The sequence below is a fragment of the Hemiscyllium ocellatum genome, unplaced genomic scaffold (genome assembly GCF_020745735.1).
Source record: "Hemiscyllium ocellatum isolate sHemOce1 unplaced genomic scaffold, sHemOce1.pat.X.cur. scaffold_246_pat_ctg1, whole genome shotgun sequence".
In the NCBI taxonomy this organism is placed as follows: domain Eukaryota; kingdom Metazoa; phylum Chordata; class Chondrichthyes; order Orectolobiformes; family Hemiscylliidae; genus Hemiscyllium; species Hemiscyllium ocellatum.
In genome coordinates this window covers 672,021-687,540 of record NW_026868101.1, presented here as the reverse complement: position 1 = coordinate 687,540, position 15,520 = coordinate 672,021, and the positions used below count along the sequence as shown (strand labels likewise).

Genomic DNA, 15,520 nt, shown 5'->3' with positions numbered 1-15,520 from the left:
GAGAACACACAGCTATTGGAGCTTGTTGCTCAGGGGCAGGAGTTGGAGAGCACACAGCTATTGGAGCCTGTTACTCAGGAGCAGCAGTAGGAGAGCACAAAGCTATTGGAGCCTGTTACTCAGGGGCAGCAGGGTGTGTGCACACATCTATTGGAGCCTGTTACTCAGGAGCAGCAGGTGGAGACTGGGACACAGGAACAGGAGGCTGATATTCAACTGCTGTAGATTGGGATGTAGGAACAGGAGGCCGTCTCTCAACTGCTCGAGACTGGGATACAGGAACTGCAGGGAGTCACTCAACTGCTCGAAACAGGGACTCAGGAATAGGAGGCCGACACTCAACTGCTCGAGACTGGGACACAGGGTTGAAGGCAATTAATCTCTGATCTGATTGTGATTCCCTCATTCCATTTTGAAACGTAACTGAGCGGCAGCAGGAGGTTAGCTCACAGCTATTGGAGCCTGCTACTCAGGAGCAACAGGGGGAGGGTACACTGTTATTGATGCCTGTCACTCAGAGGTGGCAGGAGGAGAGCAAAGAGCTTATGGAGCCTGGTACTCAGGGGCAGGAGTAGGAGAGCACACAGCTATTGCAGCCGGTTACTCAGGACCAGCAGAAGGGGAGCACACAGCTATTGGAGCCTGTTACTCAGGTGCGGCAGGAGCAGAGCACACATATATTGGATCCTGTTAATCAGGGACTGCAAGAGGAGGGCACACAACTGTTGGAGACTATTACTCAGGAGCAACAGGGGGAGGGCGTACTGCTCTTGGAGCCTGTTACTCAGAGGTGGCAGGAGAGCACACAGCTATTGGAGCCTGTTACTCAGGGACAGCAGGAGGAGGGCACACAGCTATTGCAGCCTATTACTCAGGGACAGCAGGAGGAGGGCACACAGCTGTTGGAGACTGTTACTCAGGACTTACAGGAGGACAACGCACAGCTATTAAAGCCTGTTACTCAGGGACAGCAGGAGGACGGCACACAGATATTGCAGCCTATTACTCAGGGACAGCAGGAGGAGGGCGCACTGCTATTGGAGCCTTTCACTCAGGGACTGCAGGAGGAGGGCACACAGCTATTGGAGCCTGTTACCCAGCGGCAGGAGTAGGAGAGCACACAGTTATTGGATCCTGTCACTCAGCGGCAGCAGGAGGTTAGCTCACAGCAATTGGAGCCTGTTACTCAGGGACAGCAGGAGGAGGGCACACAGCTGTTGGAGACTGTTACTCAGGAGCTGCAGGAGGACAACGCACGGCTATTGAAGCCTGTTACTCAGGAGCAACAGGAGGAGGGTGCACTGCTATTGGAGCCAGTAACTCAGGGACTGCAGGAGGAGGGCACACAGCTATTGGAGCCTGTTACCCAGGGGCAGGAGTAGGAGAGTACACAGTTATTTGATCCTGTCACTTAGTGGCAGCAGGAGTTTAGCTCACCGCAATTGGAGCCCGTTACTCAGGGACAGCAGGAGGAGGGCACACAGCTATTGGAGCCTGTTACTCAGGGGCAGGAGGAGGTTAGCACACAGCTATTGGAGCCTGTTACTCAGGAGCAGCAGGTGTAGGCTGGGACACAGGAACAGGATTCAGTCATTCAACTGCTCTAAACTGGGACACAGGAACAGGAGGCCGTCTCTTAACTGCTCGAGTCTGGGATACAGGAACTGCATGGAGTCACTCAACTGCTCGAAACTGGGACACAGGAACAGGAGGCCGTCACTCAACTACTCGAAACTGGGATACAGGAACAGGAGGCAGTGACTCAACTGCTCGAGACTGGGACACAGGGATAGGAGGCAGTAATTCTCTGATCTGATTGTGATTCCCTCATTCCATTTTGAAGAGATTCCCCTCTCTGTAGCCTCTGATCCTTTTGATGGTCATGTTGCAGATCCAGATGCTGTCACCAAGTCACCATGACTCATCCAGAGTGGGTCACCAAAGCATCTGGTCCTCCTGAATTTCCACAGCAGCTTAAAGCACAACATTCAGGAAACCGTCCCCAGCTTTTCCCCGCAAGTTCCAAAACTAGAATTAAGTCAAATGTCACTCTAGTGCTAGTGAGAAGCCTGATCTGGATCAGTAACAGTGGAAGCGATTCCTTGTGTTACTGAGCACATGATCAGTACAGAGTGATTACCACAGGCGTTCAATTGATAGGCGCAGAGCAAGTTAGAAAGGTGTGCATTAAAACTGCTGAAACTCCACTGTCCAACTTGGAGAACAGGGCAGGACACCGGGAAGTCAAATAAAACACATGCTATGCTTTTTGCACATTATTTTTAAGCTGCTTAATGTTGGAAGCTGATGCTCACTTTAAATACCAACAGTTTAAATAGCAACAAGAGGGAGGGATTTGGGAAATACACGGACGGATAGAGACTCAGAGTCAGTGTTGTGGAAAGATGTGTTCGCAGGTTTCGAAATGCTGAAGTGAATACATTTCGATAGCATCAAGTAACATAGGCTGGTATTTCTGGCAATGGTGAATAAATGGGATATTGGCGTGAGGTCAGACATGAATTATAGACTCTCGGAGATGTACAGCACAGAAATAGACACTTCAGTCTAACTCGTCCATGCCGATAGGGTATCACAAATTAAACTAGTCCCATTTGCCAACATTTGACCCATAACAATGTAAATCCTTCCTCTTCATGTATCCATCCAAATGTCTTTTAAATGTTGTAATCATAACAGCCTCCAACGCCTCCACTGGCAGCTCATTCCACACATGCACCATTCTGTGTTCGAAAACAAGTTGGCCTTGGGTCTCACCTGAAATCCATGCCCTTTAGTTTTGCGAAAAAGGTCCTGGCTATTCACCCTATATATGTCTTTCATACTCCAAGAAAAATCACCCCAACCTACTCACCCTCTCCCTATAGCTCAAATCCTGACAACATCCTTGTTTATCTTTTCTGGCTCCCTTCAAGTTTCACAATATGTTTCGATAGGAGGGAGACCAGAATTGAATACAATACTCCAAAACAACCGAATTAATGTGCTGTACAGCAGCAGCATGGCCTCCCAATTCATATAGTGAAAGCACTGACCAATAAAGGCAAGCATACCAAATGGCTTCTACAGTATTCTGTCGCACTGTAACACAACTTTCAAGGAATTTTGAGGCTGATGACGATGATATATCTATTTTTGATTGTTTGAAATACCTAACTAGTTCGCTGATGCCCTTGAAGGAAGCAAATAGCCATCCTTACCTGGTCTAGGTTGCATGTGACTCCAGACCCACAACAATATGGTTCACTGTTAACTGCCCTCTGGACAATTAGTGATGGGTAATAAATGCAGGCTAAGCCAATTATACTCTCATCCCATGAATGAATACAGTAAAAACATTGACTCCTGGTATCTCTGCATGACATTGGCTTCCCTCTTAGCCGTGACCAGGCCATCAATTTATCCAGTCCGCCAGCATTCCTTACACCTCCCAGCCTTACCCTACACCCTAATAGGGGCATACTCTCCCTGGGTTCTTGACATCTCATTTTTGAAGGTTTCCCTCTTCTCAGCTGGCCCCTGATCTGTGAATATCTATTCCAATCCAGTTTAGAAGTTAGTGTCGTAGAGTCATAGAGATGTACAGCATGGAAACAGACTCTTCGGTCCAACTCGTCCATTCCGACTAGATATCCCACCTGCCAGCATCTGGCTCATATCCCTCCAAACCCTTTCTATTCATGTACCCATCCAAATGCCTCTTAACTGTTGCAATTGTACCAGCCTCCACCATGTCCTCTGGCAGCTCATTCCATACACGTACCACCCTCTGTGTGAAAACATTGTCCCTCAGGTCACTTTTATATCTTTCCCCTCTCACCCTTAACCTATACCCTCTAATTCTAGCCTCTATGGGCGGCACGGTGGCACAGTGGTTAGCACTGCTGCCTCACAGTGCCAGAGACCTGGGTTCAATTCCCGCCTCAGGCGACTGACTGTGTGGAGTTTGCACGTTCTCCCCGTGTCTGCGTGGGTTTCCTCCGCGTGCTCCGGTTTCTTCCCACATTCCAAAGATGTGCGGGTCAGGTGAATTGGCCATGCTAAATTGCCCGTAGTGTTAGGTAAGGGGTAAATGTAGGGGTATGGGTGGGTTGCGCTTCGGCGGGTCAGTATGGACTTGTTGGGCCGAAGGGCCTGTTTCCACACTGTAAGTAATCTAATCTAATCTTGGACCCCAGGGAAAAGACTTTGTCCATTTCCCCTATCCAAGTTCTTGACTAATATCATCAAATTAGCCTACCTCCAATTTAAAACATTATCTTTTAGACCCACTTCATCCTTTTCTATCTCTATTTTAAAACTAATAGAATTATGATTACTTGTTCCAAAGTGCTTCCCCACTGATAATTCAATCTCCTGCCCTGCCTTATTTCCCAAGGGTAGGTCAAGTTTCTGTCCTTCTCTGTGATGGAGAGCATTGGACAGGCAACTGCAGATTTGTGAATGTTAGTGGTTTCAACAGAATCTATGACTCACTGGGCTGAATCTAACAATACTGAAAATGTGTTGCTGGAAAAGCGCAACAGGTCGGGCAGCTTCCAAGGAACAAGAGATTCGACGTTTCGGGCATAAGCCCTTCTTCGGGAATCAAGAAGGGCTTATGCCCGAAACGTCGAATCTCTTGTTCCTTGGATGCTGCCTGACCTGCTGCGCTTTTCCAACAACACATTTTCAGCTCTGATCTCCAGGATCTGTAGACCTCACTTTCTCCTTGAATCTAACAATAATTTGTCTCAGTGACATTTTCATTGAGTGTGACAGAGGGATTGTCTGTACGAGGCTGAACAAGTTTCCTGGTGCTATCTTATCAACCTAACCTCATTAACTACCCACCCCACCCCATGTTGTCCCTCTTATTCACTACCATCCCGATTCTCCCAAAAATCATGGCTGGAGGTACTCACCATCGCTCGGATGCCCCAGGATATTCCGTGATCCCTGGCATTGGTGCCATCTTCAAAAGGCCAATGGGCACACGGTTGAGCTTTCTTAGTTAGAAGTTGCCATGCACAGTTTACCCTGAGCATGGCAGATAAGGCGCAAATACACCACCGTTTTCTGACAGGGGTTTGGAAATCCTGGTGAATGGGCTAGTACAGAGGTGGAACATTCTCTTCCCAGAGGGAATCACACCACCAGACCCACTGAGCATTGTCCGAGCTCAACATCCAGCTCAGTGCAGTATCTGCGGTCTGAGGAAATGTCCAGCAATGCGGGACAAGCATCAATAACCCTCCCGTCTCTGATAGGATAAGGGTCACTGTATTTTCTCTGCTCCCTCACACTCACTGTATATTTGTTATAGCACCGACCACCGAACTAGGCTCATGCTCCACCACTCTCCCTCTTGCACCTTCTCTCTCTCTCTCTCTCTCTCCCAATTTCCCTCCACACTAATAACACAGCATGGACATAACACTATGGACTGACTCCCTCCTGACACCTCACCATTTCCCCTGTCGCACCTACACTAGAAATAGGAGCAGGGCCACCCACTGTAACCATCTGTCCTTCCCTCCCTCCGTTCCTTTGTCCCATTCCAGGAGAAACAGCCTGGAATAGGACAGAAAGGGTCAAGCCGGGTGGTGGAGTGCCCGATATCCGCTCCCTCAACACCGCCCCCCCCCCCCGCCCCCGCCACATGGGGAGGACCCTGGTACGAATCGGAAAGGACTGGGATGTCTTGTGTGGAGATTCTGAAACATGCACGTCCCACCAACCGAGTATGGAGCAATGTTCAGTGAAGGGCAATTCTCACTTTAAACCCACTGGCAGTTCCGTGCCCCCCGGCACAACTTAGAAGCCATGGCCCTGATGCCATCTCTCTTTTGTGTCGAGCTGGTATAAATGGAAACCCTACCGTCTCGGTGGGCAGGAGGGTGGGCTCACATCACATCATCAACACTACCTCCCAGGAAGGGAGCACGGAGGCTCCCTCCTATACCTCCTCCTGTAATAAGCTCAGATACTGAAAATAATCTGTGACATTTACTGCTCTCCTCGCTTGTCCTTCCATGTTCAATAATCTGTCCTCATACACATCCAGCATCCTGTGCTCCTGCAGACCTTTTATAATGGTACAGATGTTTTATATTGTCTGTCAATGCTATTCCTACCAAAGTGCATCATTTCACACTGCTCTGCATCGATGCTCATCTGCCATAAAACAGAACACTACACCAATTTATCACAGCCCTTTTGGAGTTCCACACTATCCTCCTCACACGTTACAATTCTTCCAAGTTTGCTTTCTGCAAGCATTGAAATTGTCCTACAATCACACTCCACACATAAATACTGACTCTCTCACTAGTGCGAACAAGCGCAAAACAAAAACATTCTCAAAGAACAGACTGAAAAAAAACTGACACACACCAGAGACCAAGTGATATATTGACAAAGTTACCAGAGCAAGAGAAATACTGACAGACACTCCATGTCTGTATTAGTGTCAATGTATGACTGATTGTCACTATGTCTCTGTGTTAGTGTGTGTTTATCTGTGTGTATCAGTGTGGGGCGAGTCTGGCAGTCTCTCTGGTGTTACTGTGATGTACTATCCCCCTGACATGAGTTTCTGAGGAAGGGGTAGTCAACCAAGACATTAACTTTCATTTCTGTCCACAGATGCTGACAGACTTGCTGAGCTTTCTGCTGTTGTCAGTCTCTGTTGGTCTCCCCACCCCTCTGTACAGGTGACAATGGAGGGTGAAAATCATCAGGGATTCAGTTTAGGAAGGACAGAGGGAGTGTATCAGCTCACAGCTCAATCCAAACTGAGAGCACCATCAACACACATACGCGCACACACTACAAACGCGCGGACACACCCAGACATGTACACACATAGAGCTGCACACAGCCACTCACGCACAGATACACAATACTCATAGCCACCCCACACACACTTGCACACACATTACAAACGCGCGGACACACCCAGACATGTACACACATAGAGCTGCACACAGACACTCAGACACAGATACACATACTCATAGCCACCCTACACACGCGCTCACAAACACACACATGCACCCGACACACACCCAGACGCAGGGAGACACACAGACACAAAGAGACATACAAACGCCCATGACACACACAAACACGCACACACGTTTACACTCTTGCAGACATATATACATACACGCACACATACGCGTGCACTCTCGCATACAGACACAACCGCAAAACACACACAACCACAGATTTCATTCGTTTCTTCATTCCAACCCCCCACCAGAACTTATCCCAGATCAATCCTTCCAACTCGGCACTTCCCCTTGAACTGTAATACCTGTCCATCTTCATTCCCACTATCCACTTCGCCCGTTGCTCCAATCTATCACCTTCACCCCACCTTCATTTAATTGCCGCCTTCCCAGCTACCTTACCCAAGCACCACCCCTTCCCATTTATCGTTCAGCCCACTTGATCCACAAGCCTCATTACTAATGATAGGATTATGCTAGAAATTTCAACTTTCCTCCTCCTTGGATGCTGCCTGAAATTCTGTGCTTTTCCAGCAAAATACTCTTTGCCACAAACACACACGCACACACAGACACAGAAGCGCGCACACACACACATACACACACACACAAACACAAAGACAGCCATGCTTCCCACACACGAAAACACCCACACTGCCCACACACACCCACATACGCTCACACACAGACACAGACAGCCAGGCATACACACACAAATATGCACACACACTAACACACAAAGGCACCCACATTCCCACACACACACACACTCACACACACAGACACACACAGAGGCAGACAGACAGACACACTCAAACAGATATGCACACTAACACACACAGACACCCACACTCCCCACAAATGCACACGTACGCTCATACACAGACAGACACATTCCGCCAGACACACAACTAACACACATGCAGACACACAAAAAACACATGTACGTACATACATGCGCACAGAAACATACACAGACGCAAATACAGACACTTACACACAGGCACATGGATACACAATGATACGCACATACACAGGCATACAGACCGAGGCAAACACATTGACACAAACCACATAGAAAACACCCTTACAAACCGACACGCAGGCACACACACACAAACACGCAGATACCAACAATCCCCCTACACACAGACACCCAAACTCCTCACACACACGCAGAATCACAGATACACACAGACACAAAAGCACACACACAAAAAACAAACACATATGTTATCACACACACACACACAGATACACTGAGACATGTACACACCGACACACATAAACACAGGCACACAGACATGCACACACAGAGGCAGACATACATTGACACACGCACGCACACTTACTGTAAAATGCAATGTTTAGTAACTTATTCGTCCATATAATCTTATGTGTGAGAAAGGATTGAAAACTCCGAAGGCAGACTCACAGAGTGTGGCATTATATCACTTTAAACAAAAGTGGGACAGACAGAGAGAGAGGGAGAAAGGCTTTGAACCCCATTTCAATGATTCACCCCCAAAACAAAAGAATTCCCATTGCACAGAGATGCAGAGACAGAGGCACAAACATACATCCACACACTAATGCACGAGCACACATAACATGCACAGAGGAATGGATGCACACACAGAGACACATATAGACACACACAAATGGACAAGCGCAGACAGAAATATGCAGATAGAGACTTGGATACACAAACATACATGGTGTCATAGAGTTATACAGTGGGTTTGGAAACAGACCTATTTGCCCAGAAACTCAATGCTAACGATAACCTGGAACGAGACTAGCCCCACGTTCCTGGGTTTGGACCTTATATTTCCAAAACTTCTCGTATTCTTTTACTTTAAAAAGTCTTCTAACTGTTGAGACTTTACCCACATCCATCATTTCATAGGACATTCATTCCATTTACAAACCAAGTGATGTGTAAAAAAGCGCACTTCATGGATCCTGATCAGATATATACAAGAACTCTATCGGAAGCTCGGGAAGTGATTGCTTGGAATCTTGATGACATGTTCTTATCATTTTTAGCCACAGGTAAGGTGCTGGAGGATACGAGATGACCAACGTGGTGATATTATTAAACAAACCGGGAAGGAAAAGCCAGGGAACAGTAGACCAGTTAGCCCGGCATCAGAGGTGGGCACATTGTTGGAGGGAATCCTGAGGGACAGGATGTACATATGTTTGGAAAGGCAAGGACTGATTATGAATAATCAACATGGTGTTGTGATGGGAAATCATGTCTCACAAACGTGATTTTTGTTTTGTTGAACTAACAAAGTGGATTGATGAGGGCAGAGTGGTAGATGTGATCTATATGTATTTCTGTAAGGCGTCCGACACAGTTCCCCATGGGAAACTGGTTAGCAAGGTTAGATCTCACGGAATTCATGGAGAACTAGCCATTTGGATACAGAACTGGCTGGAAGGTAGAAGGCAGAGGGTGATGGTGGTGGGTTGCTTTTCAGACTGGAGACTTGTGACTATTGGAGTGCCACATAAGTTGGTGCTAGGTTCACTGCTGTTCGCCAGTTATATAAATAAATTGGATGTGAAAGTAGGTGGAATGGTTAGTACGTTCATAGATGACACCAAAATTGGAGGTGCAGTGGACGGAGAGGAAAGTCACCTCGGATTAAAACAGGATCTTGATCAGATGGGCCAATGACCTAAGGAGTGACAGATGGACTTTATTTTATGTAACTGTGAGATTCTGCATTTCGGAAAGGAAATCAAGGTTTGACTTATACATTTAATGTTAAGTCCCTCAGAAGTGTTGCGAAATAAAGAGACCTTGGAGTGCAGGTTCATAATACTTTGAAAGTGGAGTCACAGGTATATAAGATAGTGAATAAGTTATTTGATATGCTTGCGGTTGTTGGTTAGTGCATTGAATATAGGAGTTGGGAAGGCATATTGCGGCCGTACAGGACATTGGTTAGGCCATTTTGAATACTTTATGCAATTACGGTCTTGCTCATAGAGGAAAGATGTGTGAAACCTGAAAGGATTCAGAAAATATTTATAAAGATGTTGTAAGGGTTGGAGGCTTTGCGATTTATGGAGAGTCTGAATAGGCTGGTGTTAGTTTCCCAGAACACCAGTAAGATCCTTGTTTCATCAGGGTATTACGTTCCAAAGTTAAAGGGCACAGGTTGAAGGTGAGAGAGGAACTAACTAAAAGGGATCTAAGGGGCAACGTTTTCAAAGAGAGGGTGCTGTCTTTGTAACGTTGCCAGAGAAAGCTGTGGAGGCTGGTATAATTGCAACATTTAAAAGGCATCTGGATGGGAACATGAGTAGGAAGCGTTTAGGGGGATATGGGTCAAATGCAAGCAAATGGAACTATATTAATGTAGGACATCTGGTCAGTAGGGACGAGTTGGATAGAAAGGTCTGTTTCCATGCTGGTCAGCTCTATGACACCAAGTCTTCTGTAAAACCGACTCCTCTCAACATAAAATCACACCCTAGTCTTGAAATACACCAACCGAATGAAAGGACACCTAACATTCAACATTATCTATACTTCCCATTGTTTTATAAACCTCTATAACGTTGATAAAGTTTCAAAGTCCTACGTTGCAGTGGAAAAGGTCCTAGACGTCCATTCAGCCTGTTCTTATAACCTAAACACTCCATTCCCAGCAACAGCGTGGTAAATCTATTCTGAACCGTCTCCAGTTTAATAATATCCTCAATGTGACTGGGTGACCTATTCTGCACACAGTACTCCAGGAGAGACTTCACGAATGTCCTACACAACCTGAAGATAATGTTCCACCTCCTGTATTCAAAGGTCTGAGCAATGAAGGCCAGCAACCCATACGCCTTCATACCCATCCTGCCTACACATGGTACAAACTTCAAAGAAATATATGAGAACCCCTAGCTCTCTCTGTTCTACAACACTACCAGTGGCCTGACATTTAATTGTAAATGTCCTCTCCTTTATTGTTTTACCAAATTGTGATACCTTTCATTTATCGAACTTAAACTCTATCTGCCACTCCGCAGCCCAGTGAGTGATAGTACTGGCGAAGACAGGCTGGAAAGTAATCAGCTGCCTTGTATCATTTAATGGCTTTTGGAGGAGGATAGTCATACGTTAGAGGCGGGAAATGGTGATTGGTGTTTTGGGCACAGAAAGAATGCTCTTCCTTCGTTTCTGATGTTCAGTAATATATATCTATTTGAAGTCCTTTAACGTACAGAGTGTGTCTGCAGGGTGTCTTTCCCTCATATTGCAGATGTCAGATAATAGCCGCTTAAGGTGGAAATCATCGCCAAATGATTAACGATCTTCACAGTTTATCATGAAGGCAAAGCACATAAACTCAACATCCTGTAGTCGAAGTGAGTCTGTTGAACAATGTAATTCTTTTAGTTGTGTAATTCAGTAAAAGTGAACCAAATTTTAATGAATCCACACAGAGCTGAAAGCTGACATTTAAAATGTGACCCACAATCTGGGCATGGTTTAAGTCTTGTGTAGTGGGTAACGCCCATGTCTCTGAGCCAGAGCTCTGGGTTAGATTCCAATACCTGAATTTGCGTGGTAGTGCCTCTAAATCTGAACCAGAAGGTCTAGATTCAAGTCTTGCCTGTCACGAAGGTATGTTACAGTATTTCAAAACAAGTTGATGCACAAACACACAGGAGAATAATGTTGCAGCTTCAGGGATTGTGACTCTATTTCTATCACTGGCCGTGCATTCCTCCCCCACCACTCTCTGTGTAAAGAACCTACCTCTGACATCTCCCCTAAACCTTCCTCCAATCACCTTAAAATTAAGCCCTTTGTAGATAGCCATTTTTGGCATGGGGAAAGACTCCCATATCCAATCTTTATCTCTCAACATCTTGTACACCTCTATCAAGTCAGCTGTCATTCTTCTTCGCTACAGGGAGAAAAGCCCTAGCTCCCTCAAACTTTCTTCTAAGACATGATCTCCAGTCCAGGCAGCATCTTGGTAAATCTCCTCTGCACTCTTTCTAAGGCTTCCACATCCTTCCTATAATGAGACAAACAGAACTGAACACAGTATTCCAAGTGTGTTTGAACCACAGCTTTATGGAGCTAAGCATTAACCTCGCCGATCTTAAACTCAATCCTCCGCTAATGAAAGCCAACACACCATACACCTTCTTAACAACTCTATCAACTTGGGTGACAATTCTGTTGGACCTATGGACATGGACCCCAAGATCCCTCTGTTCCTCCCTATTGCCAAGAATTCTGCCTTTATCCTCTGTATTCTCTATTCAAATGCAACTTTCCAAAACAAATCACTTCACACTTTTTAAGGTTGAACCTTATCTGCCACTTATTAGCCTAGCGCTGCATCCTGTCAATGTCCTGTTGCAACCTACCACAGCCCTCCACACTATCCACAACTCCATCAACCTGCATGTCTTCGGTAACCTTATTAATCAACCATTACACTTCTTCATCAATGTCATTTATAAAAATCACAAACAGCACAGGTCCCAGAACCGATCCCTGTGGAACATCACTGGTCACTGAGCTCCAAGCTGAATACTTTCCATCTGCTACCATCCTCTGTATTCTATGGGCCAGCCATGCCCGTATCCAGAGAGCCACATTTCCCTGCATCCATGCCTCCTTACCTTCTGAATAAGCCTACAATTGGGAACCTTATCAAACGTCTTGGTAAAATTCGTGTTCACCGTTTGTGAGACGATTTGTAGCTCGGGTGCTCGTTGTTGTGGTTCTGTTCGCTGAGCCTTCACAGGAGGCTCCCAAGCACTGAGGATGTCACCTAGACAGGGGATGAAACGTCTGCCACACAAATTCCAACTCGGCGAACAGAACCACAATATTCGTGTTCACCACATCTACCGGTCTACCTTCATCAACATGTATTTTTCACATCTTCAAATAATTCAATAAGGTTTGTGAGGCATGACTTGCTCCTCAAAAAGCCATGCTGATTATCTCTAATCAAATTATCATTTTCTAAGTAATTGTAAATCCTGTCTCTCAGAAGCGTCTCCAATACTTTGCCCACCACTGATGTAAGACTGACTGTTTGGTCATTCTCAGGGCTATCCCTATTCCCTTCCCTGAACAAGGGAATAAGATTTTCCACACTCCAATCATCTGGCACCACTCTAGTGGACAGTGAAGGCACAACGATCATCACCAACGGCACAACAATCTCTTCCATCACCTCCTGGAGTAAACTCGTGTATACCCCATCTGACCCAGGGGATTTATCTATCATTATGTTTGTACTTCAATCAGTATGTACTTCACCTCAACTTGTCTACACCCTGTCCAACAAACTGATTGATTGCTTTCCATTTCAGTGTCATATACAGTGCTGCCTTCCTGAGCAAGTGCGGTTCCCAACGTCCTGTGAATCACGGAATCAAAGGAAAAAGGAATGTACCAATCCCTTCCTGATAAAGAGCTCATGCACGAACGGTCGACTCTATTGCTCATCGGATGTTTCCTGACCTGCTGTGCTTTCCAGCACCACACCTTTCGACTCTGATCTCCATCAACTGCAGTCTTCAGTTTCTCCATTACTGAGTGCTGTCCCCTCTGCACACTGTGGGGGGAATTAACCATCAGAAACTCATTGTATGTGGAGCTGACTGCACAGTTCTGGAAAGTTGCACTTGATGAATACATCTTTTAAAAAAAGAAATTCCAATTCAACAAATAGCCATTCAGTCCCAGAGTTACAATGTTGGTCCATGGTTTGGGCAGCCTGATCACAAATCGTGAATGATTGAAGAACCCTGAGGTACAGAGTATTCCAGGTGTTATATTCCAGCTTACGTTAATACTGGCATTATTATCAGACAGTCTGATGTGATAATGACATGAGTTGTCATGTGGAGGTGGAACGTTTTTGCCATCACAGAGACGTGTTTGAGAGGGGTGAGGGCTAACAACTCAATATTCTGTTGTACTGGAACTATACGCAGGACAGAAGAGGGTGTTTAAGAGGAGGCGGTGTTGCATTATCAATTAAGGAACAGTTACTGCAGTGAGGAAGGGCAATACCTTGGACGTGTCTTCAAATGAGGCTTTATGGGTCGAGGTTAGGATCCAAACGATGACACACTGCTGGGGATATATTATAGAGCCCCAGGAAAAAGAAAATGCAGGAGAAAATATATAACCAATTCACTGAGGTGTGAAGGAAAGCAAGTCCGAAGATGTTACAGAGATAGGAAAGTAAGGCTGGAGATGTTACAGAGAGAGAAAAGCAAGCCAGGAAATATTACAGAGAGAGGAATACAAGGCCAAAAATGTTACAGAGACAGGAAAGCAAGGTGCGAAATGTTACAGAGAGAGGAAAGCAAGACGGGAAGTATTACAGAAATAGTGTGGCCTGCGCATGCTAGAATAGGTTAGTGAGATATTTTTGAACTCATTTACGGATATGCGGAAAGGTAAAGCAGCTAGAGTTCAGAGAGATAGGGAGGGGTGTAGGGGCTGGCGGAATTTACAGTGATAGACGGGGCGGTAGTATGATATAAAGGTTGTAGCGATACGGAGGGTTACTGAGATACAGACGGACGTAGCGGCTGGAGGAGACGACTGGGAAAGATACAGAGATACACGTAGATAGTTTAAAAATTGAATTGTGCAATGTCTTAACAGAGAACATTTTGTAGAAATCTGTGGAATAGATGAGGCACTTGGAGGAACTGAAGGAGGGAGACCTTGGACTGTCCAATCACAGGAGTTATAGAGTCAGTGTCATACAGCACAGAAGAGGCCCTTTGATTGATAGTGACAAAAAAGTAAAAGCCCTGCAGAAAATGGACACTGGAAATCCCTCTTTCCTAACGTCTGGGGGCTAGGGTAAAATGTGGGAGGGACGTCCTACAGACTCCTCAAGCAACAATGTGACATAACGAAGCCTCACATGTCAGATCAAACACAGAGACGGAAACCTGCTGACTCCCTTCCCTCAGCTGATGGATCAGTGTCCCTCTACAATGAACACTTGGAGGACTGACAGAGTGAATGAGCTGGAGAACGTATACTGGGTGGGCTATTTCAAAATCACCAGCAGCAGCATTGCTGATCGAGATGGTCGTTTCCAAAAGAACATAGCTGCGAGACTGGGTCTGCACCGGGTGGGGAGGGAACGACTGACAGGGAGAAACATACTTGACCTCATCTTCACCGCGGCTGCAGAGACATTGATCGATGGCCATATTGGGAACTCAGCACTGGCCTGTGTGAGGTGATTCGGATCATTACCAACAGCAGCGGAATAGTACTCCAGCACAATTTTCACTGTCACTGCCTGTCATATAGTCCACTTTACCCTGACCATCAGGCAAGGGGATAAACCCTTGTCCAATAGAGAATACTGGAGGGCTGGCCAAGAGCAGCACCAGGTACACCTCAAAATGAGGAGACGTTACCAAACAGGACCACATACTCACCAAATAGCATAAACAGCTCGTGACAGACAGATCTAACCAACAAA

The 15,520-nt window shown here is 46.0% G+C and overlaps 1 protein-coding gene across 1 annotated transcript in view; it reads left to right on the top strand.

Annotated features, from left to right (window-relative positions):
- The window catches only part of LOC132811945 (trichohyalin-like), a 33,994-nt gene extending 32,612 nt beyond the window's left edge, over window positions 1-1,382 (top strand). The window contains exon 29 of the mRNA XM_060822862.1: window positions 1,146-1,382. Within this exon, the coding sequence (XP_060678845.1) occupies window positions 1,146-1,382 (237 nt within the window). The remainder of the gene's footprint in view (window positions 1-1,145) is intronic.
- The last annotated feature ends 14,138 nt before the right edge of the window (window positions 1,383-15,520 follow it).